This window comes from Trachemys scripta, chromosome 10 (assembly GCF_013100865.1).
Source record: "Trachemys scripta elegans isolate TJP31775 chromosome 10, CAS_Tse_1.0, whole genome shotgun sequence".
Classification (NCBI taxonomy): Eukaryota; Metazoa; Chordata; order Testudines; family Emydidae; genus Trachemys; species Trachemys scripta.
The window spans coordinates 44,139,864-44,166,852 of record NC_048307.1 but is presented as its reverse complement, the minus strand read 5'-3'; the positions used below and the strand labels follow the sequence as shown (position 1 = coordinate 44,166,852).

The 26,989-nt window shown below is 41.4% G+C and overlaps 1 protein-coding gene across 7 annotated transcripts in view; it reads right to left on the bottom strand.

Annotated features, from left to right (window-relative positions):
- MYO9A (myosin IXA) overlaps positions 1-26,989 on the bottom strand; it is a 455,456-nt gene that overhangs the window by 184,301 nt on the left and 244,166 nt on the right. For all 7 annotated transcript variants that reach the window (XM_034783136.1, XM_034783134.1, XM_034783141.1 and 4 more), the window contains 2 exons: positions 24,806-24,932; positions 3,570-3,659 (listed from right to left, as the gene is read on the bottom strand). In XM_034783136.1, the coding sequence (XP_034639027.1) occupies positions 3,570-3,659; positions 24,806-24,932 (217 nt within the window). The remainder of the gene's footprint in view (positions 1-3,569; positions 3,660-24,805; positions 24,933-26,989) is intronic.

Sequence of the window (26,989 nt, the reverse complement as noted above, 5' to 3'; positions counted from 1 at the left end):
GAGCTACCTTTTTCTGAGGCAATTTGAGGGTATTTATGCCTTCTTGAGGAAGGACCCAGTGAAGGAGACTTGGATCTCTTCCTTTTAGGAGTTTGGTGGTATTTTCTCCCCCATGCCCTGAAAGTCTACTAGACAAGGATATGGAATCTTTAAGAAGCAGCTGTCTCAGATCTGCAAATTGAGGAGCCAACAGAGCATTTTTTTGAGGATGAGTGCTCAGGAATTTCAGTCCCAGACACTCCAGTGTCTGAAGAGGGATGCACTGACTTATCCAGAAGAAACATCTTCAAACAAGACTCGCTAGCTCTTTCAATTTTTCTTTAAGAAAGATTTATATATGGCACAACTATCTTTTAAGTGCCTTCACCAAGACACAATACCCATCTGATGTGTCCATCTTTAAGAAGCATTACTGCCTTGCACAAAGGACAATTTTTAAGGCTTGGATATTTATGTTTGGTCATAACAACTGGTCCAATACCTGGGCACTCTCAAAAGCAAGAAAGAAAATGTTTCTTCTTCTAATATGAAGTAAGGAAATGCTATCAGAGCTAACCCTAATGACTGACTGACTGCTAGGTAGCTATCTATTTATAATATAAGAACAGACCACACAGCAAGTGAAGCTCAGACACTGCGAGTTCTGACTCCTAGCCACAGGCAGAGAAAAGGACCTGAGCAAAGGTTGGAATCCCCCCAGAATTGGCCACTCTTTATGCCGTTTGATGGGAGGCATGCGGACACTCAGGGGACAGGGAAACTCAAGTTTATAGGGTGCATGCACATCAACAGTGGAATATATAAAAACAAGAACTTGAACTATGTATTTCTGTTCACCAGTTGCACAGTTTTTATCAATTTCTGAAAATCACTTATTTAAAAAGTCATTCATGCCCATCCAGTATCCCTGACCTGTATTATTATGCAAAAGTCCTAGATGTCATCCCCTGGGGCAGTGTCTTGCCCAAGAGTATCAGACAGCACATTGGAAGTAACTTTTGGGCCAGTCAAAGAGAAGAATGATGGGATGTGAAGGGAAACCCACCCATTCCTGGTTACGCCAAAGCATAAAATAAGAAGCCAGGATGCAAACAGACTGAAGAAATGACTCATAGGAGTCCTCTATGGGGGATCTTCCACTGGTCTCAAAAATAAATTATTCCAAGGTTGATACAGTTGCTTAGAATCTCATTGAAAAAGTCTTCAACAGGTGTCTATACAGAATGATACTCTGAGATGAACAAGTATAGACTACCATTTAAATCATTAAGCACTGCACCTACAACATTCAGTGTCATATGATTTTGATATGAGGGCATGTAGCATTCCATTAAAATGGTCACACATCCCCACAAAACAATTTATAATATCTGCAAGAATGTAAAGAGTGCAAAGGCTGTGGTAGGGTGAACAATCTTAGTCAATCGCCTGGAGACATTCTTCCACACCAACTTTTCCTATATTTATTTATATTTAAAGGGTCTAAAAGAGACAGAACTCATCAAAGCTAAGTGTATTGTGGCGCTCGCAGCTAGCGCTCGCAGCTAGCTGAGCTCAGGCCACAACCTCAAGACAGTGTTAAGTGTCCCAATGCACATGTCTGTTAAATGTTAATGTTATTGCCTACATTTGTCTGGAACCCGCTGAATGCTATTTACATTGTATATATACCGGTTTGATGTGTACTAGTGCAGGGGTTCTCAAACTGGGGGTTGGAACCTCTCATGGGGTTACAAGGTCATTACAAGGGGGGGTCACGAGCTATTAACCTCCACCCCAAACACCGCTTGCCTCCAGAATTTATAATGGTGTTTAATCACCCTGATATCTGCTGGGAGAGCAATACAGCGGTGCACAGACAATCCAGGAAGTTTTTGGAAAGTGTAGGGGACAATTTCCTGGTGCAAGTGCTGAAGGAACCAACTAGGGGCAGAGCTCTTCTAGACCTGCTGCTCACAAACCAGGAAGAATTAGTAGGGGAAGCAAAAGTGGGTGGGAACCTGGGAGGCAGTGACCATCAGATGGTCGAGTTCAGGATCCTGACACAAGAAAGAAAGGAGAGCAGCAGAATACAGACCCTGGACTTCAGAAATCAGACTTTGACTCCCTCAGGGAACTGATGGGCAGGATCCCCTGGGAGAATAACATGAGGGGGAAAGGAATCCAGGAGAGCTGGCTGTATTTTAAAGAATCCTTACTGAGGTTGCAGGAAAAAAACATCCCGATGTGTAGAACGAATAGTAAATATGGCAGGCGACCAGCTTGGCTAAACAGTGAAATCCTTGCTGATCTTAAACCCAAAAAAGAAGCTTACAAGAAGTGGAAGATTGGACAAATGACCAGGGAGGAGTATAAAAATATTGCTCAGGCATGCAGGAGTGAAATCAGGAAGGCCAAATCACACTTGGAGTTGCAGCTAGCAAGAGATGTTAAGAGTAACAAGGATTTCTTCAGGTATGTTCACAACAAGAAGAAAGTCAAGGAAAGTGTGGGCCCCTTACTGAATGAGGGAGGCAACCTAGTGACAGAGGATGTGGAAAAAGCTAATGTACTCAGTGCTTTTTTTGCCTCTGTCTTCACGAAGGGTGGTCAGCTCCCAGACTACTGCACTGGGCAGCACAGCATGGGGAGGAGGTAACCAGCCCTCTGTGGAGAAAGAAGTGGTTCGGGACTATTTAGAAAAGCTGGACGAGCACAAGTCCATGAGGCCGGATGCGCTGCATCCGAGGGTGCTAAAGGAGTTGGCGAATGTGAGTGCAGAGCCATTGGCCATTATCTTTGAAAACTCACGGCGATCAGGGCTTGCTATTCATCAAAGCCCACATGGTGAAGACCCCTGTCATTTTGCTAGCCTGTTTCAGCTATAAAAGCGAAGCCTTGGGAGTGATCCTTACCTCTGATCCATCTGAACACTAACAGGGAGGTTCCAGATGCCAGACAGAGGTCCCCAAAAGTCATTTTTGGGAAGCCCTGAGAGAATTTATAAAACTCCATGACACTGGCAGATTGCTATATCTCTGCTTTTATTTTGAATCAATAAACTCTAATTCACCTGTAATGTATTTTACCTGCTTTTAACCTTGCTATAACTCTCATATCTTTTTCTTAATTAATAGATCATTATTTTTAGTTTAGTAAAGGATTGGCTACAGCATTGTCTTTGGTGAGATCTGGAGTATATTTTGACCTGGGGTAAGTGACTGGCTCTTTGGGGCTGGAAGTAACCTAATGTGTGGTGAATTTTGGTTTTAATAACCTTTCATCATAAAGTCCAGTTTGTCTGTTTGGTAAAGAGAAGCTAGAGAGCATAAAAGGACTGTCTGTGACTCCATGGTAAATCTAATACAGTGATCCATGAGTATACTTTTGTTACTGGCTTGGCAAAATCTAATGATAGAATATACCACCCGTCTGGGGTGTCTGCCCTGGCTTCTAACAGTCTGACCTGAGTTTGACATTCTTAGCAGTGAGCCACTCCTGGCACCATGACATGTATATTTCACGCTCTCACACCAGAGCACTGAAAACCATGTTAATATTCCTCCAGTTTAATATAAAACATCACGTACCTCTCCAAGTTTGTATGGTAAAATAAGCTTCTCTCCCACCGTCACTGTCTTTCTGGTAACCAGGGCTTCAAACAGCATCTCTTCTTTTACCTAATAAAACAAAAATACCAGTGTTAATCAATAATTCTAGGAGAAAACAAAAAGGGCCACAAGTCTGGCAGCTACTGAAAAACCAGTGTATGCTCCATGAGATGTTACAAGGCCAGTATAACTCTGTACATAGAGCTAGTATTAGAAAGTGGCACAACAGCATGTTTGAGAGCCCAATTTTCTACATTACATCTAGTAATTTCTAGTGCTTTTCCAGTGGTTCAACTTGACAGTGTTTGTAGCCTGGATGGTTTCTCCCTCCCCCCCCCCCCCCCCCCCCTTTTTTTTTTTTTTGCAGTTTGTTTAGAAAAAAAACTCCACCGCTTTCTAGTGTGAGCAGGATGGGTCACAATTACCGTACAAAGTAGCAAACTAGCACAGACACTTTAAAAGAGAGGCACTTAGTACAATGCACTGGATTTGACAAGCTCCCATCGAGATAGCATGAATGCTACATACAGAGAGAAAGTAATGACTGAAAATGCCTGCTACTCTACAGACTGAATAAACATCTGAACATAGGCAATTTTTGGTGGGGGACGGGGGAGAGAAGGCTTGGAAGAAGAAGGGGAAACAGGGAGATCCTTTTCAACTGCAAAAGAACAGCCGGTACTCACAGAAGGAGCATATTTTTAACAAGGTGACAATCATTCTGCCAATCAGCAACATTAGAAACTGGTTTGAAATACAATTAGATGTATAAACCAGACACTATGGCAAATGAGTGATTACCGCCAATGAAGAACTGCAACTACCAGCATGGACACAGCCCTATAGTGGGCTCTCAGGGTTCCAGGAGTGATATCCCTACCACAGTCTTACAATACTCCTCTATACTTACATCATATGAACTGTTAGGGGAAAGGGCCACATTCTGCAAGATTAAAGTCCCTTTTGCATTAATATTCTCTGAAGGCATTTCATTCAGGGTGGATAAAAATCAATGATTTAAAAAAAATCAGATTTTTTTTTATTAAATTGGATTTTTTTGATAAAATGCTTTTTGATAGTTTTAATTAAGATAGATTATAGCTCAAAGATATCTCATAATGGAATAGGGATTATAAATTCTAATTCTATAGTATGAGACAATATATTCATGTAATGTTTAAGAAAACTTTCGCAAATGAGTTTCAATAGTTCATGGATTAGGAACCCAATCTTATGGGGTGCCAGGGGCTTCTCTATAGGTTAATCTTTCTAGCTACCCAATGGGACTCAGTGCTCAGTCTAGAACAGGGGTGGGCAAACTTTTGGTCCTGAGGGCCGCATCAAGTTTCGTAAATTGTATGGAGAGCCGGTTAGGGGAGGGGGTTGTGGCCCGACCCCCACCTCCTCCTCCTCCCCCTCCCCCCTTCCCGGTCTAGAAGATACCATCAGAGATGTTTAGTTTTGCAGTTCTCAAACTGTGGATTTGTGTCTCTAGAGATAACATGCTTGTTAACAGCAAAAATGTTTTTAAATAAATAAATATATAGTGATGAGAAATAACAGACCTCAACCCTATTGTCCCTCTTGAAATTTGTGTACACAGAGTCAATCCCTTACCTCTCTCTAAAAGTGCAAAGTTTCAAAAAGTTCAATGAATATAAGATTGTTGGGGGCAGAATAGATCTGGACAAGGAGAAGAAGTCTGGAGATAAATGTGAGAAGGAAAGGACAGGCAATAGAAACAAAAGCGAAACTGTTTGAGCAGCATATTCCAGAAGTCTTGAGGTCTTTGAGTGTAGCCTTCATTGATTTAAGATCTACCATACCATTCTCTCACTAGAAGGTAAAACCTATAATGGCAGTAGGTCGTAAAAGAGACCCGTTTGGGTCTTCTCTATCTCATCTATCTCTGAGTTGTGAAGAATATGTATTAAGGTTATAACAACCAACAACAATGCGCTTTTATGTAGAAATCCATGATTAAATTGAGTCTTCCTGACTAGTGATTTCAATCAAATCCTCCCTGATTTCATTCTATTTGGGTACAGTCCACCTCCCCCTACGATAGCACCTGTATAAAATTCCATTTGTATCCTGTTATAACAACAATCCCTCAGGCTACTAGAATAAAATGAAAATGAAAAATATAGTCAACCATTTTCTCTTGGCCATAATCTCATTCCAATGTCAGATAAGAAACAAGAACTGTTTCATGTGGATTTCACTCGTGAGAGAGCATTTGAACCCAGATTCATATTCACAGGTCAATATTAACATGGTCTGTTTTGAACAGCTGAATATTTTACCAGCACTGTTCAAGTTGTTATCATACCTGATTTGTTGTTCAGGTATATTATGTACACTGCACCTGCGCAAAACACCCATAATGAAAATTGGAAGTCTAAGTTCTATGTCTGGAAAGCTTTCAGCAATATCTGAATGAGTTTCAACTGAGCCCAGGTCAAGTTTTGAGTGTTCCTAGGCAAAATTATGGTTTTAGGTGGAAACTATGCAGACTTTGATGGTTTAAGTCCAATTTTGTTTTGAGTTATTGGGTTTGTTTAACCCAAAAATCAGTATTGTGAAACCATGAAAACAAAACACTGAGCTTTATACAGCTCTTAGTTATGGCGCAGTCCAGTGCAAATCATCATTATTAATTTGTAACACATCCACAATCCATATGATTTGAACACTCATTCTCCCATCAGGAACCCCATCAGCATGGAACTTCATTTGTTTTTTGAAGCCATCCATTTTTAAATGTACATGTCACCTCAGGATGGGATGCAGAAATAAAGTTTCTTGGCATCTTAAATGACTGCTTCTTGGAGCAGCTGGTCCTGGAACCCACCAGAGGAGAAGCACTTCTTGATTTAGTCCTAAGTGGAGCACAGGATCTGGTTCAAGAGGTGAATATAGCTGGACCGCTTGGTAATAGTGACCATAATATAATTACATTTAATATCCTTTCACTTTTACAGCATGATTCACTCTGAGATTGGAGATGGAGAGATGAGAAGTGCTGTAAGTGCTACTATTATTAAGAAAAATGCTTAGTAACAAACAGCAAATAGCAGGCAATATCATTCTTCATAAAAGCCACAGGAAGAGTATAATTAAAAATCATGCCTATATGTCCATAACAGCACATATGATGCAAAATGGATGAAGTATACATTAAAAATATAATATGACCTTTCCTGAAAAGTCAGATTTATTTTCTTAACTTGTAGTTAAGGCAGTCAGACCAAAGATATTTAGATTATTATTCATTTATTTGTATCACCATAGCACATCTGAGCCCTAGTCATGGACCAGACCCCCATACAGCTAGGCACTGTACAAACACAGAACAAAAAGATTGTTCCTGGCCCCAAATGCTCAGAGTAAGTCCAATTATTTTTCCCTTCTATACCCCACTAAGAGATAGATCTGCCTATGAAAGATAGGCAATTTCAATGATTTATTATTTCATCAGAAAATACAATTTCAGCTGCTCAAAGATTTTTATGCTGAAGTAAAGGAATTTAAAGTAATGAGACTAGCTACTGTGATAAGACTATGTTAATGACATCTACTGTACTGTGATTATGGCATGTTATTTTCATACCAGCTATAAATTTATGATTTACTGAACAGTTTGGCAGCTTATTTAGAATTATTGCTTTGGTACAGTCAGACCTGATTAATCTGAATATTTTTATAAATGCCACTTTGACCCAGATTAAGCAAAATTGATTAATCCTTTGGAATCTGGGACTTCCTCAAAAGAAAGTGCTTTACTGCTGATAAAGATTTAAAGAATCCATGCACGAGTCAACACTGCACCAATTCTCAAGCCACTTATCAAATTCCTGGTTCCACAAACGACATACACCACTCTGACGACTGAAAAATATACTCTGTCACTTAATTACAAAAAAATAAATTAAGACATAATATGGGAGTTTAAATAGCACATTAACCGAGGACAAGTTTCTGATGTGAAGTCTGGATGTCCCTAATCTGTTAGGAGGAGCCACTAAGAATATGACACTTCTATCAGTTCTGGCCACAGTGGCAGGATTTCAAAGAGTTATGGCATTTGTGGATAAGCATTAGCACATGGTGCTGGATAGCCGCTGGAACACCATCTAAGCATCCTGCTGTATTAAAATCAGTCTCAAATGCAAAATAAGTGGGGGTCCCAGACACAGACTCCACACGAAGTATCCAAAAAGCCATGCAATCTGAAAGATTACCACTAATCCTCTGTGTATGAACACAGAGCTTGTGAACCCAAGGAATTCCTGAAAGCCCTGAAATAATGGGGCAATTTTGAACACGGTTTTACTTTTATTTGTGGACATTTGGGGATTGTACCGCAGGCCCCACACTGCTCCCAGAAGTGGCCAGCACCATGTCTCTGCAGCCCTGGTGGATAGGGAATCACAGCCAATGGGAGCTTCAGGGGAGATACCCACAGGCGAGAGCAGCACACGGCGTCCTCTGTCCCCTCCTCCCCCAGGGGCTACAGGGACACGGTGCAGGCCGCTTCCAGGAGCGGCACGGGGCCAGGGCAGGCAGGGAGCCTGCCTTTACCTTGCTGCGCGCTGCTGCCACCCCGGAGCCGCTCAAGGTAAGCGGCGCCAGGCCGGAGCCTGCATCCCAAACCCCTCCTGCACCCCTCACCCCAAACTCCTGGCCTGAGCCCCCTGCTGCACCCCTCCTGCACCCTAACCCTCTGCCCTGAGCCCCCTCCTGAACTCCGCACCCCTCCTGCACCCCAACCTACTGCCCTGAGCCTCCTGCCACATCAAAACCCAAACCCTCTGCCCTGAGCCCCCTGCTGTACCCCTCCTGCACCTCAACCTCCTGCTCTGAGCCCCCAACCGCACTCCGCACCCCTCTCTGCACCCCTGCTGAGCCCCCTCCCGCACTTCGCACCCCTCCTGCACACCAACCCCCTACCCTCAACCCCCTCATATACCCTGCACCCCTCTTCCGTCCCAACCCCTTGCCCTGAGCCCCTTCCTGCACACCGCACCACATCGCACTTCCTCCCGAACCTCAATCCCCTGCCCCATCCCTACATTCATGGCCCTGCCTGCAATTTCCCCACCCAGATGTGGCCCTCGGGCCAAAAAGTTTGCCCACCCCTGCCTTACAAGCACCCCACTGGTCAACTAATGCATTTTTATGTGGATGACTGACACCCTCTCCAACCAAATTAGCACTTTTTAAAGAATCTGTGAAGAGCAAGAAATAGCAAGTCATCTCTGTGCAACTCCCAGCAACCAGCATATGGTGCCTGAGTAATGAAAAGTCAAATGCCAACACCAAAGAATTAATGTCATTGCCCCCATCTGATCACTAGAGACAGACTACAGTTGTTATGGTCTTGTTTTGCAATTCTAAAAATAATTATTATTCTGGTTGTTCAGAAACTAATAAGCAGTTCCTCATAGTTCGTTTCCGTTCCCCAAAGCTAAGCAAAAAAGCAAGCAATTTAGTTTAGAAAGTCAATATGATTGACAATTTTCTTTAGGTACTGGAGGAAGTCTGACTTTCTGAATCAACATTATGCATCTCTTCACATCCAAGTTCCTGTGCAGTTCCAAGTTCCTGCCTCAGCAAATGCAGGGCAAACGTACAGAGTCATTTGCTGACTCAACCAGACAGCCAAAAACAAAATACATACACGTTTTCAGCCGTTCACAACTGCAGAACAGTCAATTAACCTCCAGGAATTGTAAGCAAGGAGAAAGGCTTGGAACAAAAGGAGGTTTCAGGCTGTCATTATCCCACATTAAATAGCAAACATGTGGCAGTAGGAACAATGCAGGTCTCAGTTACAATCAGCTGGTACCCTGTCTTTCTGATTACCAAGGCAACAGGCACTAGAATACTGGATGGCATTACTAAAGACATTCAAATATGGAATTCCAGCTAGCTGCCCTTATAAAATATTGTGAATGTTTCCAAGTCCAAGACTACTCAATAAACCAAACAATTTTAACCCCTGTAAGATTGTGTTAGCTATAAGCATTCCCTTTCATTGTCCCATTTTTCTACTTCCCTCTATATTCTCCTTATGGCTTTCTTTTCAGATTATCCTGCTGTTTTTAAAACCAGATCAGTAGAGGTGCTAGACTGATTTCAAATCTGAGTCCACTCCAGGACAGCCACAGTTACTGAGCTGCTCTTTTCATGTAAGAAATATACTTAGTGAGGGGTAAGAAATTCAGCCCTGAAGTAAGCAGGTGCAATTCCCATTGTTCCCCAGCCCTTTGCCCCACAAATACTGCAGAGCAGAGTTTGCCCCAAAGATATCAGAGATAATAAATCTATCTAACACTAGACTATGACAGGAAATACATACACAGGATCAGGAGGTGAATATAGCTGGACCGCTTGGTAACAGTGACCATAATACAATTAAACTTAACATCCCCGTGGCAGGGAAAACACCACAGTGGCCCAGCACTGTAGCATTTAACTTCTGAAAGGGGAACTACACAAAAATGTTAGTTAAACAGCAATTAAAAGGTAAGGAACCAAAAGTAAAATCCCTGCAAGCTGCATGGAAACTTTTTAAAGACACCATAATAGAGGCTCAACTTAAATGTATACCCCACATTAAAAAACTTAGTAAGAGAACCAAAAAAGAGCCACACTGGCTAAACAACAAAGTAAAAGAAGCAGTGAGAGGCAAAAAGGCATCCTTTAAAAAGTGGAACTTAAATCCTAGTGAGGGAAATAGAAAGGAGCCTAAACTCTGGCAAATGCTGTGTAAAAATATAATTAGGAAGGCCAAAAAGAATTTGAAGAACAGCTAGCCAAAGACTCAAAAAGTAATAGCAAAAAAATTTTTAAGTACATCAGAGGCAGGAAGCCTGCTAAACAGCCAGTGGGGCCCCTGGACTATCGAGATGCTAAAGGAGCACTCAAGGATGATAAGGCCATTGCAGAGAAACTAAATGAATTCTTTGCATCAGTTGTCACAGCTGAGGATGTGAGGGAGATTCCCAAACCTGAACAATTCTTTTTAGGTGACAAATCTGAGGAACTGTCCCAGATTGAGATGTCATTAGAGGAGGTTTTGGAACAAATTGATAAACTAAGCAGTAGTAAGTCACCAGGACCAGATGGTATTCACCCAAGAGTTCTGAAGGAACTCAAATGTGAAATTGCAGGACTACTAACTGTAGTCTGTAACCTATCGTTTAAATCAGCTTCTGTACAAAATAACTAGAGGACAGCTAATGTGACGCCAGGGCCGGTGCTACCATTAAGGCGAACTAGGGGGTTGCCTAGGGCACCAAGATTTAGGGGCGCCAAAAAGCGGTGCCCCCAATTTTTTTTTACAGCGTTCCTCTCCGAGCGCGCGGTCGCCGCTCCACTTCTCCCGCCTCCCAGGTTTGCAGTGCCAATCAGCTGTTTGCCGCCGCAAGCCTGGGAGGAGAATTGAGCGGGGGTGGCATGCTCAGGGAGGAGGCAGAGCAGAGGTGAGCTGGGGTGGGGAGGCGCCGCACGGCTTCCCGGGCTCGGGGGGGAGGGAGCTGCCGCGGGGGTGCCTCAGGGCGGTGGGGGGGGGAGCTGCCGCAGGGCTTCCCACCCCAGCTCACCTTTGCTACGCCCCCTCTCCGAGCACGCCTTCGCTGCTCCACTTCTCCCGCCTCCCAGGCTTGCAGCGCCAATCAGCTGTTTGGCGCCGCAAGTCTGGGAGGAGAATTAGAGCGAGGGCGGCGTGCTCGGGGAGGAGGCAGAGCAGAGGTGAGCTGGGATGGGGAGGTGCCCCACGGCTCCCCAGGTGGGGGAGCTGCCTTGGGGGAGCGCCTCAGGCCAGAGGGGGTGGAGCTACCGCAGGGCTGGGGGGGGGGGGGGGAAGGTGGAAGTTTCGCCTAGGGCGCGAAACTTCCTTGCACCGGCCCTGTGTGACGCCAATTTTTAAAAAGGGCTCCAGAGGTGACCCCCCACAATTACAGGCCAGTAAACCTGACTTCAATACCGGGCAAACCGGTTGAAACTATAGTAAAGAACAAAAATTGTCAGACACATAGATGAACATAATTTGTAGTAGAAGAATCAACATGGTTTTTGTAAAGGGAAATCATGCCTCACCAATCTACTAGAATTCTTTGAGGGGGTCAACAAGCACATGGACAAGGGGGATCCAGTAAGTATAGTGTATTTAGATTTTCAGAAAGCCTTTGACAAGCTCCCTCACCAAAGGCTTTTAAGCAAAGTAAGCAGTCATGGGATAAAAGGGAGGGTTCTCTCATGGATTTGTATCTGGTTAAAAGATAGAAAACAAAGGGTAGGAATAAATGGTCAGTTTTCAGAATGGAGAGAAGTAAATAGTGGTGTCCCCCAGGGGTCTGTACTGGGCCCAGTCCTATTTAACATATTCATAAATGATCTGGAAAAAAGGGGTAAACAGTGAGGCGGCAAAATTTGCAGATAATACAAAACTACTCAAGATAGTTACGTCCCAGGCAGACTACGAAGAGCTACAAAAGGATCTCTCAAAACTGAGTGACTGGGCAACAAATTGGCAGATGAAATTCAATGTTGATAAATGCAAACACTGGAAAACATAATCCCAACTATATGTATAAAATGATGGGGTCTAAATTGGCTGTTACTACTCAAGAAAGAGATCTTGGAGTCACTGTGGATAGTTCTCTGAAAACATCCACTCAATGTGCAGTGGCAGTCAAAAAAGCAAACAGAATGTTGGAAATCATTAAGAAAGGGATAGATAATAAGAAAGAAAATATCATATTGCCTTTATATAAATCCATGGCACGCCCACATAGAATCATAGAATATCAGGGTTGGAAGGGACCTCAGGAGGTCATGTAGTCCAACCCCCTGCTCAAAGCAGGACCAATCCCCAACTAAATCATCCCAGCCAGAGCTTTGTCAAGCATGACTTTAAAAACGTCTAAGGAAGGAAATTCCACCACCTCCCTAGGTAGCTCATTTCAGTGCTTCACCACCCTCCTAGTGAAAAAGTTTTTCCTAATATCCAACCTAAACCTCCTCCACTGCAACTTGAGACTATTACTCCTTGTTCTGTCATCTGGTACCACTGAGAACAGTCTAGATCAGGGGTGGGCAAACTTTTTGGTCCGAGGGCCACATCGGGGTTGCGCAACTGTATGGAGGGCTGGGTAGGGAAGGCTGTGCCTCCCCAAACAGCCTGGCCCCTACCCCCTATCCGCCCCCTCCCACTTCCCACCCCCCTGACTGCCCCCCACAGAATCCCAACCCAACCAACCCCCCTGCTCCTTGTCTCCTAACCGCCCCCTCCCACATAAGGTGTTCACACATAAATAATACTGCATTGATTTAAAAGGTCATTGAGACTTCCACCCCAAATGAGCAACATGAATGCTGGGGACCTTGCAAGTATCACCCATGCTTTTGTGACATTAAGATGAGACTACTGCAACGTGCTCTTGAATACCATGTACAGATGTGGTCACCCCATCTCAAAAAAGATATATTGGAATTGGAAAAGGCAACAAAAATTATTACGATATGGAAAGGCTACCATATGAGGAGAGATTAATAAGACTGGGACTTTTCAGGTTGGAAAAGAGATGACGGGGGAGGGGGGATGGGGGGTCTGATAGACGCCTATAAAATCATGACTGGTGTGGAGAAAGTAAATAAGGAAGTGTTATTTACTCCTTCTCATAACACAAGAATGAGGGGCCACCAAATGAAATTAATAGGCAGCAGGTTTAAAACAAACAAAAGAAAGTAATTTTTCACACAACACACAGTCAACCTGTGGAACTCCTTGCCAGAGAATGTTGTGAAGGCCAAGACTATAACAGGATTCCAAAAAGAGCTAGATAAATTCATGGAGGATAGGTCCCTCAATGGCTATTAGCCAGGATGGGCAGGGATGATGTCCCTAGCCTCTGTTCGCCAGAAGCTGGGGATGGGCAACAGGGGATGGATGACTTGATGATTACCTGATCTGTTCACTCCATCTGGGGCATCTGGCTTTGGCCACTGTTGTAAGATAGGATACTGGGCTAGATGGACCTATGGTCTGACTCAGTATGGTTGTTCTAAGTTCTTACATAGTCAATATGCTGGCTTTGATTTTTTTTTTTTTTTTTTTTTTTTTGGTTGTAGACATAATACCTTCTGGTAGTAATAGTTAGTGTGTGGTGTCTGCTAAAGATGAACTCCAAATAAGGTGAGGGCACCTGGCACATGTGTTTATTTAAGGTTTACAGAGCACATACCCTATCCTCCGCTGGCATTCAATAAATTTAAAATGCAGATGAAATAACAAGTAGATAAACTGCTCAGATCCTCAGAACTCCCAGGTTTCAAAAGCATAGGGAAAGAGGCGGGCTCCATAGCACGCTCAGAATGTAAGCTGTCTCAAAACAGAGCAAGAGTGTGTATACCAAAGTTGAGGATCCTCCATAAAGAATGCCCTGCTGTTTAAACTCGGGGCAGAGGCAGGCCTTCAGCTTCAGTGCTTCCCCAATCACAAGTTTAGCAGGGTCCAATAGGAAGAGAGAGAGAGGGTGAGATTCTCTGCTGCTTCTCTAAGATCACAAGCACAGAACTCACAGCCCATTGGGATGGAGACTTGTGTTGCTAACAAACCAGGTGTCAGCTCTTGCCAAGGCTTCAGCCAAGGACTGACAAATTCATTCCTGGAAACCAGTCTGTTTCACCTTTGTGCTACTATGGTTAAGATGGGTATTGAACTTAGACTTCATGAAATGCTTGTATGTTGCTGCACGCATTAATCTCACTTATAATATCACCATATGCTATAAGGTAATATTTAAGTTTTTGCTTTATAAGAGTAAAAAATGTTTGCTTTGCATCTGTGAAACTATAGTCAACCAGATACTCACCTAATAGGCAGCCCATGCAGATCAATGAGCACTAGTATAATATGCTTTATGTGGTACCTCTGCTTAATAAGAGGCCAGACATATTGTATACCTGCCTCAGTTTCTGAATTATCTGAAGATATAGCCCAATATAGCTCCATTATAACAGCAGCATAATTTTGAGACAGCAAAAGTAAAGACACTATAGCAAGGTCTGGTCCCAAAATGGTGTACTAATATACAGAAAAAGCACTTTGGGTCACAGCTATGCTATCAAGACCCAGGAGCAGACCTAGATCTAATAAGACCTCTGAATTATGCATCTGTGTACCAAATGACAGATACACTCCCTCAATAAGGAGCACAGATACCATCCTTGCAGATTGTTCCAGTTGCTTCCTCAGCCTACCAATATTACCTCAGTAACTGAACTTCAGCCAGTTAGCTCTCTTCTGTAGGACCCTTTCTTATTTGTTTGTAAAGTACCTAGCACTCTGGATGGTACATAAATAATGAAGTAAATATTAAAGTAATAACATGAGAGAAATTTAGACTGAAAAGAGAATTAAGGCATATACTCTTACAATTATCTATAATCTCTTTCCAGGATGGTACATGCACTTGTCTGTGGGAATAGTGACCCAATTTCTTATAAAATATGAAAAACCATTAAATGAGAAATGCAACGTCTAGCAGACTAACCATTCCCAATAGGGAACTTAGTTGAGGCCCAGGCTCTGAGTAATGTACTGAAAGACCTTTAATCTTCTGCCACATCACTGTACATTTAACTCAAGGCTTGTCCATACAAGCAACTTTCCTCAAAAGGATAAAGCTATAATCTTTACCGCTGAAATCTGTCACAAATGCATAGAGACAAGCCTCATTTTGGAACTCCAATTTAGTCCAGATTCCTAGCTACGAATATGGGAATGTTGTTTGAGTTGCAGAACAGATAAAACTAGTAACAAGGTTATGGACAGTCAAGACTTATCAATGACTTGGTAACATGGGAGCTTGCCTCAGAAGCAAAGTGCATTGCTTTCAACCAATCATTGGTAGCAAATAAACAGTATTTGCTATACACAGAATTGGGAGGAAGAAAAAGACCATACAGACAAAACACCTTTCCTAAGCATTCCCAAACAGTTTGGTAATGATCCCCGCTCTCTCAAGAAGAAAAGACTCCAAGAACATTTCTGCTATTTACCTTGCACAAAAAATCCTGCAGTGGTCAGCTGAAAAAAATTCTTTGACAAAAGTGGCAAAGTGAAAACTACTGCAACTGTTGGGCAATGATGCAGAATGAAAACTGGTAATGAAAATGGTTTAGAAAAAGAGGAAGGGGGACTCAAAGGTTTCAGAAGAATAGATCCCTATTTGTTGCTGCTTTCTAAATGCAAGTGGATGAGGTAGATTAACCAGCCTATCAAGATTGATGGAGCTAAGGGGACAGAATAACCTGTTTCTTTAGTTTATGTATCACATGTTACACTTATACGTTGTGTTTATTTCCTTGCCTGTTTCCTGATGTTAAATCAAGGAAGTCATGAGCTGTTTAAAAAAAGGGCAAAGCTTGCAAGGTTCCATGTCTTGTTTATAGGGACACAACTCCCAAGGAAAATGAAGTAATTGTTTCATAAAATTAATGCAGATTTCAGGTCTTGCTGTCTGCCAGATGTAAGTTAAACTAACACTGAAGTGGTTGGGCGACTGGATCTCTAAAAACCAGTGAATTGTGACAGGCAACTCCTCCTTTGCTAAAAATGTCAACATAGCTAAATGAGGGAGGTGGCAATGTACAGACAACCAGAGGGCTAGTCAGACTCCCAAGACAGCCTAAGATTGCTTCTCACGTAATGCAGGGCTGTTATGATCTAGCAACTGAAAAAAACTGAACTTGTATTAACTTGAGTGCTAGGCAATGTGCTCTGCCTCGCTTGTTTTAGCGCCCTTCATTTTTGTAAACAGAAATACAACTTTTGCCCTGATCTAACAATTGGGTGGTATTAACTAACAGAGCAATGAGGTCAATGCATGTCCCCCCTCTCCTCCCCAGTGAAATCAAATCATTCTTCATTCCATACTTTATTCTCTAACAGTTCTAAGAATTTTGCAGTTGAATTTTCCTCTAGATAATTAGCTTTCACTGGGGGGGAAAAAACCTCACAAAATTACTTTCAGTTAATTGATAAAGTAAGAGGTGGGGCAGGAGGGTGTTTCCAGCTTGTGGTATCTGATACCAAAAAAACATTTCACAGGCAAGGAAATTTCCCTTTCGCATCCACTAAAATGGACTAATGGAATCCAAGGGTATGTCTACACAGGGATAAAACACCCACAGCTGGCCCAGGTCAGCTGAGTCAGCCTCACAGGGCTCGGGTTCCAGGACTGAAAAATTGCTGTGTAGTCATTTGGACGTGGGTTGGAGCTTTAGCTCTAGGACCCTGTGAGGATGGAGGGTTCCTGAGCCCAGGCTCTGGCCCAAGCCTGAATGCCTATACAGCAATTTTTAGTCTCACAGCCCACGACCCACGAGCCTGAATCAGCTGACCCAGGCCAGCCAGGGGTGCTTTTATCCCTGTGTAGACATACCCTAAGTAAGAGTGTCCATACTTGACTAATATTGAGAAGAGTTACTGTAGACCACTACACTTTGAAAATACCATATTTATGAAGCCTTTGCAGAGACAGCCAGATCAAGTGTTTAGCGCAGCAAAATGGAATTAAATGACTTCCAAGATGCTGCTCAGCAGATTTTTCTGGTGGAGGTCAATTCTTTCTTTTCCAAGCAGGCATCAATAATATAGGCAATATGCAATGGGCTTGCAAGTCAGAGTAAAATGCTTTTTGTACATAATAAATTTCACAAATACATTTACTATGTCAGTCAATAGGACACCTAGGCACTTAACCTCATACCATTCCTCTGTGTGAACTCACCATGACACAAACATGAATGCAGGCATCCTAAATATTTTTTCCCAAAATAAGATTTTAGCAGCTAAGTTAAGTAACCTCTCTTTCACATAAATTGTTTAGCTACAAACAAGGAAGGTACATCTCCTGGTTATTGTGATTTGCAGACAGCATCCTAGGAACAAATCCAAGAACAGTATGGAACTCAGCTTTACCATAATGGGAAACAGAAAAAGAGATCTGCAAGAGTACAAGGAGTTCATTTGTTGCTAGTTTGTGCATTTCAATGGCCAAACCCAGGCACCTAACTAGCTGGAATGAGAGTTCATCAGGCGTAGAGAAAATGGTGTAATTGGGACCCTTACACCCATTTCCATGAAGGACAACACTGCTGTGTGTGTCTTCAAGGCCTTTTTTTAAGGTGAGTCTCTATCTATGGAAAGAAGTCAAAGGAAGGGCTGGGTAAAAGACTAGCTATAAGAAACTTATTCTTGAGTAGCGGGCCAGAGATCCACCTGCCCAGATTTCAGTTGGAGAAGATGGGTCCGTAAGATCCTTGGACCCCCATTGATGGATATGTCCATCAATGAGGAGGGTCTGTATAGCAATGTGGACTGCCATACTTGACAGCAGAAATCAACGACAGTCATGGTATTCCTACCCTCCTTTTTGATTTCTCTTTATTCTCTCTGTCCTGCAAGAGAGAGAATGGGGAATTCCTCTGGGAGAACTAAAGAGAGCTTTTCAGTGGAAAAATTCTTAGCATACATTTATCCATATACCTGGCTATAAGCTGCTGGAAGGGAACGCTCATTAGTATAAAATGGTGGATTCAGTAAGTATAATTTATTACACTGCTATTTTATAACTGAGTTGCTTTTATTTTCACAGGAAAAAATTGCTTTTGATTACCAAGGCCCAATATCACATAGGCTATGTGTATATTACATGCCCCTTTTGCCACAGTGAAAAGAAAAGCTGCGTCCACAGTGCAGCATGTAGCTACACATGTCCCCTCTGGCAGCGGGAAGGCAGCTGGGAAAGGCTTCAGCAGCTCCCCACTGCCAGAGTCTTTCACTGTGATGAGGAAAGGCTCTGACAGGGGAGAGGGCAGCCTCCCCGATCCAGACCCTATCTCCTCCGCTTGAGTTTTTCCCTGTGGCAGGGAAGAGCTCCAGAAGCAGGGAGCTGCCACTTAACATTTATGTAGCACTTTTTACCCAACGAGCTAAAAGCCCCTTACAAAAGGTAGGAAAATATCTGCTTTTTACACTGGAAAAACAGTATCAGAAAAACAAACAGACTTGCTTATCTGCTCCCAAAAGATTTAGTTCAGCTATGAGTTCTGCTTAAGCAGTCCCCATCATGCTCAAACACACTTAACATATTCTAAATTACACATGCAAATAAGAAAAACTGCTCTATTATTCCAAGTCCTAAATTGTGAGACCATCTTCCTTGGCACACATAAGACAGATAGAAACGGGGTGGGGGGGGGAGGAGGGATCAGTTAGCTCACAATTGAGTATTTACAGGCTCTTCACCACAAACATTTTATTTTTAAAAAAGATCCTCTGGGTTTCCAGTGAAACCTGCTGTCACAGAAATTCTCCCTCCCTCTGTAATAGCTTCACTACTTTTACAGAATTCTACATCTGGTCAATCCATCAGGCAACATTGACCTCATCCTACAACACTGACTTTCAGTGAAGTTTAAACAAAGGCCAAGAAATATCTGCCAAGCCCCTCACATAATCCATACACTATGTCTATTATTTAAAAAAAAGTAATTGAAGTCTTGCTGTAAATGAAACGATCCACAGAGTCCAGGCAAAATCCTATGGAGCAGTTTACTTTTACAACAAATACTTAGTCTGAATGTTTTAACAAATCAAAAAAAAAGTACCATATTTTGGAATGCAGTGTCAACGTGTACGAATAATGAAGACCATCTCAGCACTTTATCACTCTTCATATTTCCTCACAGCTTTCAACACTAGTTTCCCTTTACAGCAACTTCCCCAGAGTTCTCTACAATCCAGTCCTGAACACAGCTCTGAATAATAAACCTCCCCACACAAATATCAGAACATTAGCACAAGCTTATGGATGAGAATTTAAATGTGAAAATAAAGACGTTCAAAATTATTATTTCTCCAGCAACCTAAACTCAGTGACTTTGCACATATGTAGATTTTTTTGAAGTACTACATAAACTGTTACATTTTTTCCATAATGTAGATTACAAGAGGTATGGCTGTTGGGAAAACCATAGATTTAGATGGCTTGAATTTAATGAATTCACATTATTTTTCTTTGGATTTGTTTCCAAATTAAATAGAAAGGAAGAAAAAAAATGTTCTAAACAATAAAAAGTGTGCTGGTGCAACTTGGCTGCCACCGTACACTCAAACAACATCCCAGTGCAATCATTCAAATCAGTTTCATGGGCACCTAGAATACAATATACCCTAGACAATATTACATTTGTAGCCTGGGAAAGAAAAGAGAGGGGGACATTTCAAAAGACACAAATACAACAGGATGTCTCCCAATGGTACCTCAAAATTTGGAAAGAAGTCTTAATCCTTCTTCACCTTCAAGATAGCATTAGAAGGAGTCTAGCAGCCTCTCTCCTACCTCTAGCCCTACTTCCCCACTGGCCATGTCTCAAATTTCACCTTCCTACAGGGTACAAAGAGGGTTACATATTCAAATAAAGTAGAGGAAATTCAGTGGGAGGAATACTTGGCCATTGGACAGATACTCTAGAGAAATAAAATTAAGATAAACGAGTCCATGGCAAATTCTTAAAAATTAATTAGAAGACTACTGAAAAACAACTTTTCCCCTATATTCTCATCTCTCAGAAATGACCTAACAGAAGTTAGAATCCCCTGAAAGTAGGGGTTTCTAATGGAGATGTTCTCGTAACAATACCTGTAGCACTGCTATATGGCTACTACAGTATAATACATTTCTCCCACAATCTTGTGGAAAGCTTTCCATACAGAACCATTCAAAAAAAATATTCATTTGGACATGACATTACATTTCTAGTTCCATCTCTTATGTTGGCTTCATCAAACAATACAATGTCTCTTCATTATATATTCTTTGCTATTTTTAATTTGGGGCACTGCGAACCTCTTTAGGGCTCCGAAGGTACAGTCATTAAAGAAAGGCACATCCCATTCAACATGTAGGAAACCTAATTTTCCTCAAAAATTCTCTTAATGCACGTATATATAAAGACAATCTTCAAGGAGGCAAGCAAATCCGTCGGAAAGCGCAGGACCCACCAAGGCAGAGGAGGAACTTTGTCACAACTGGTGTTAGCGGTGGGATTTGATGCACAGCACAGCAGAAGGAGGAGGGTGTTAAAAAAAAGGGGGGGAGAGGGTTTATTTATTTTTTTCCCCACCACCGCAATGGATGACATAGTGCGGGAACTGCATGAGACTTACCTTCGTTAAAGATGATATATTTAGGGAAATTAACAGGTTGACAGCACCTCTTCACACCATGTGATTGTCAATTTTAGAAAAACTATATAATTTTACGGTTACAATTCATATCATCTGCTTTTGCCAGGAAAAAAACAGGAGTGTTTTCTCAAAGAGAAACTATTCTTGGTACTGATTTATATATTAATAATAATATGAATGAAAGTACCAGTTATGTCAATTTTACCAATGAGAATGTGCTGTGAGGCTTTTTTTGAGAGGCAAGGGGAGGCAGGCATTCCTTTCAACAGAATAAGATTAAATGGAGAGAGAATCTCCATAGTTGAGGTTGTAATCAGGCTTCCATTACTAGGCCAATTTCCTCCATTCTCTTAGATCAGGAAAAAGACGGATTCAAATTTTTTGTGATTACTCTGAGGCTGGAGGGAGAATCTCCTCCTTACATTTAAAGCAATTTCATGAACTCATCCTACATTATAACCAGTTACAATTAGTCTGCCAAGTTTTAAAATGTAAAAACCTGAAAAATCTTAATATGATATTGGAGTAAGTAAGGGCATATCGAGTGGGGTCCCACAAGTCCTGGGTCCAGTTCTGTTCAATATCTTCATAAATGATTTAGACAATGGGATAGAGAATTCAGTTATCAAGTTTGCAGGCAATACCAAGCTGGGAGAGGTTGCAAGTGCTTTGGAGGACGGGATTAAAATTCAAAATGATTTGGATAAACTGGAGAAATGATCTGAAGTAAACAGGATAAAATTCAATAAGGACAAATAAAAAGTACTCCACTTAAGAAGAAATAATCAATTGCACAAATTCAAAATGGGAAATGACTGCCTAGGAAGGACTACTATGGAACAGGATCTGGGGATTATAAGGGATCATAAACTAAATATGCGTCAACAGTGTAACACTGTTGCAAAAAACCTAACATCATTCTGGGATACGTTAGTAGGAGCATTGTAAGCAAGACACAAGAAGTAATTCTTCCATTCTACTCCATGCTGGTAAGGCCTCAACTAGAGTATTGTGTCCAGTTCTGGGTGCCACATTTCAGGAAAGATGTGGACAAATTGGAGAAAGTCCAAAGAAGAGCAACAAAAATTATTAAAGGTCTCAAAAACATAACCTCTGAAGAAAGACTGAAAAAATTGGGTTTGTTTAGTTTGGAGAAGTGAAGACTGAGGGGGGACATGATAACAGTTTTCAAGTACATAAAAGGTTGTTTACAAGGAGGAGAGAGAAAAATTGTTCTTAACATCTGAGGATAGGACAAGAAGCAATGGGCTTAAATTGCAGCAAGGGAGGTTTAGGTTGGACATTAGGAAAAACTTCCTAATTGTCAGACTAGTTAAACACTCAAACAAATAGCCTAGGGCGATTGTGGAATCTCCATCAATGGAGGTGTTTAAGAACACGTTAGGTGAACACCTTTCAGGAATGGTCTAGTTATTAGGTAGTCCTGACTTGAATGCAAGAGACTGAACTAGATGACCTGTTGAAGTCCTTTCCAGTCCTACACTTCATGTACTTCTGTCTAACATTTACAGGGGGCCATACAAATGGTGTAATTCCTGCCTAATTTATACTTTTAATATACATTTTGTTTCCATTAAAAAAAAATCATAGAAAAAATCCTTTGTAAACTTAGAGTTTAGTTTGCTATATTAAGTAACAAATGTTTTAAAAGGTAAAATCATTAACGTCACATTAAGATATTTAAAAGTATGCCAGTGATACGGAAAGATAATGTATATAAAGATTCAAATCCTCTGAAAGTTCATAAATCTCTTAAATAAATGTTAAATATCACATTACACATGAAAAGAACTACTTTAACTCCATCCCCTTTTACTAGTCCACCATTTATTCATAACTATGTCAGAAGTTTGTGAAATCATTATTGACCGACAAGATGCACACATTCTATACACTTCAACTTCATTTTCTCCTCCATGACAAATAAGCAACTTACTAGCATAGTCTGATAAATGGGATACTGTGAGGTTTAGAACTTACCTGTGTGGTGCAGTTCAGGCAAAGCTGAATATGTGATCAGTATCTGGAAGATGGGGTCTGTGATTTACACTGGGAGTATAAATATGGGGGGTATGGTGAAATTTCCAGTTCATCTAAGCAGAGTGATGAATTGGTCTTTTTGCCTTATTCTGGCAATATAATAAGGGGTGGCAGGGTCTTTGTGGACTTCAATATGGAAGAAATAATGCAATATTTTGTGGCTGCTTGAACGTTATGCTAAATTGGAATAGGGAGCACTGAGTCGTCTTTTTTTTTTTTTTTAAATCTTGACCCATATTTAATCTCTCGTTTTTGATTGAGATTATGCAAAAGTTTGTGGCAAGACAACTCTTACAATATCTTGATGCCGCAGGTTCCCTGACCCTTGTGAATATGGATTCTCACTTGGGTATGGTTGGCATATATGCTATTCTTGTTCCATTTGATGATTATCTCCTCTCTGTGATGCATACAGATCAAGAGGGAAATTCTGAAAGGCACAAAAGGGAGTTAAATGCCCAACTCCCACTGACTTTCAATGGGAGTTGAGCATGTAAGACCCCTTTGTGCCTTTGAAAATTTTCCCCTACATGTCCCAAGCTGATATTATTGGATCTACCGGATGCTTTTGATCACAACATGGTGAATCACCTGCACATTCTAGTGGGGGTGGACAGGACTGCTAACTGAGGAAATTTCACTTGGAGAGAGCTCTCAGGTAGTTCTGGACAGCTGTCTGCTCTAATAGCTATTCTGTCACCACTTCTGGTCAACACATACATGATGCTGTTAGGCTAGATCAGTGCAGAGATATGGGTTGAAGTGCCTTCAGTATGCTGATGACACCTAACTTTCTATCTCATCCAATCCATGAAGCATCACAGAGTCTTTCACAATGTTTGGGTGAGACTCAGATAAGGATGGGAATCAGTTGACTGAGGTTCAATCAAGATAAAGTAAGGGTGATAATGGTAGTTTGTGGGACCAACCAGAGGGGGGGAAACAAAGATTATGAATTGATTTAGAGTGAGAGTTCCCCATCTATTACTCAAGTGTGCAATTTGGGGGATTTGTTGAATTCCAGTTGCTTTTAGATAAGCAAATAGCAAAAATGACCAGGACAGCTTTTTGCCATCTGCATTTGGGCCAGGACATGGTGACTTTTGCTCTTGAATTCAGAAGGTAAGTAAAGAATGTGGTGGTCCATTTGTTAAATTTTTCACTATGAGCAAATAACACCAACGCTTCATAATCTGCTCTGGCTGCCTGATGGCTTTTAGATGGGCTTAAAATGTTGGTTTTGACCTAAAAAAAATCATATATAGCTAGGGACCAGCCTATCTGACTCCTTCCTCATGTGATACTGCCACAGCTGCAATACACAGAGGGCAGTGTTTTCTGTGAGGGTACCTCAACTCTGGAATTTACTCACCCTTGGTCTCAAACTGCCCAAATCTCTTGCCTCTCAGGTCCCTCTGCAAAGCCCATCCATTTGGATGGGTACGTAGGTAGGGCTGAGATGGGTGGAATTGTTAGTGATGGAACTAAGAGTTGGGGATTTGAGATACATTCTGCTGCACAAAGGCTCTCTCTCTCCTGCTGCTGCTATGCGATCATTTTAATTTCATTGATATGAGTAGTATTTTAATATCTTGTCAGAATGTCTAAAGTCACAGGCAGTGATACAGACCAAACAGGAATAAATAATATGCAGATGCCTTAATATTCAAAATAAGGATGGGAAGAAAAGGGAAACACGTGACCAACAGCCAATTGCTACAGCCATTCAGTAAGTGAAAACTAGAATTGCCCATATTAAGTTTTAGCTCAATATGACATTTTCCCTTACAATATATGAAATGAGTTGTCTTCTAAAAGAAAGATACACCAAAAAAGGAGGAAAGGAGATGAACTGTAGATAGTATAAAGAAAAATTAATGCTCACCTCCAGCAATTCTGAGACAATAGGTAGTACTTCAGGGTTACAAATATCTATAGAATCATCCCGGTATGTTTTCTTTTTGTAACAGATGTTACCCAAGTGTAGTATTGCAGATAAGAGAGAGAAAATCCTAAAGAAACAAAAAGAAAAAAAAGATTTTTGTTTTATTATTTTTTTTCATAATACCAAAAGAAAAAAATCACTGTCAGAATCTTGGAGCAAACATCAGTGTCAACAACCCTGGAATGACATTTCTTATTAGAATCCCACTACAGTAAGAACCAAAAGAAAAACTGCCACAAATCATCTATCACCCCTTAAAATGTATTCTGATTAGAAAGCTGCCTGAAAACAGTGCAATGTTATTAATCCTATTTGTTGCAATACTTAATATGAATACTTTGCATTTATTAAGTATTATAATTCCCATTTTGCAAATGAGGAAAACTGAGGCACAGATAAGCTATGCCCTACAGTTTCAAAACTGTCCACTGGAAAATTGAGACCCTCAAAATTAGCATCCAACTTGAGTCATCTAAGGCCCATTTTTCACTGAACACTCAAATACTGACACTCTCAGTATTGGTGCATACTTCTGAAAATTTTGCTTCACTGAGAAAGTGAATCCAATGGTTTGGATCAAAACAATTTAAACACATTTTTACTCTTTAAAAAAATATATGTATATATGTAGGGACTTAGGCTATGTCTACACTAGCAATTGAACGACAAAACTTTGTCTTTCAGAGGTGTTGGGGGAAAAAAAAAAAACTGAAAAAAAGCAACAAGAAGTGCCAGTGTTAACAGTGCGTTGTCGGCCACAGCGCTCTCCTGCCGACAATGCAAACGCCGCTCGTTGGGGGGTGGAAGTTTTTTGTTGGCAGGAGAGCCGACAAACAGTGGCTACGCTGCACGACTTATAGCGGCACGGCTGTAGCGACACAGCCATGTCATAGAATCACAGAATATCAGGGTTGGAAGGGACTTCAGGAGGTCATCTAGTACAACCCCCTGCTCAAAGCAGGACCAACACCAACTAAATCATCCCAGTCAGGGCTTTGTCAAGCCAGGCCTTAAAAACCCCTAAGGATGGAGATTCCACCACATCCCAAGGTAACCCATTCCAGTGCTTCACTACCCTCCTAGTAAAATAGTTTTTCCTAATATCCAAACTAGACCTCCCCCACTGCAACTTGAAACCACTGCTCCTTGTTCTGTCATCTGCCACCACTGAAAACAGCCAGGCTCCATCCTCTTTGTAACCCCGCATCAGTTAATTGAAGGCTGCTATCAAATCCGCCCTCACTCTCCTCTTCTGCAGACTAAATAAGCCCAGTTCCCTCACTCTCCCCTTGTAAGTCATGTGCCCCAGCCCCATAATCATTTTCGTTGCCCTCCGCTGGACACTCTCCAATTTGTCCACATTCTTTCTGTAGCGGGGGGCCCAAAACTAGACGCAAGTGTGTGGCCTCACCAGTGCCGAATAGAGAGGAATAATTACTTCCTTCCATCTGCTGACAATGCTCCTACTAATGCAGTCCAATATGCCATTATGTTGCTAAAAGCTGTGTAGTGTAGACATAGCCTTAGTGGTATTCAAGTTATTGATTTGTGAATCTGATGTTTTTGTTGTTGAAAACAGTATTGCTATCCTGATGTCATTTTTTTCTATTTAATATAAATACAAACATTTATGTTAGACCAACACATTATAGAAGTAATGATTTATGGAAAAAGATATTCATGACTCCATCTAATAATTTATTCATAACCTACTGAAGACTTAAGAACTTTCAGTGATAATGTAGCTTGATAGAACTTGAAAGTACTGTATTGATAAAGAATTATTTTGCAATTTTTGCTGAACTAAAACAAAATCTCAATCCAAAAACTTGTGTTGTGTGGTTACTTTTCTTTTTTGTTGTATTCCCTTCCTCCTCCCCCTCAATTGCCTGGCAGCATCATGAAGGCTGTTATTATTAGTCTCAGAGTGACACTGCTATTCTCATTCTGTATTAGATTAAGATTAATCAACCCTATTTCTCAACTAGCCATACCACTGAATGAGTGGATCCAGATGTTACACACAAAGGTATTTTTAAGGCTTCTAGAATATTTGGTATCAGCAAATGCATGCAAAATGGATCCAACAGTTAAAAATAAGTAACACCGGTCTACAATTTTTGA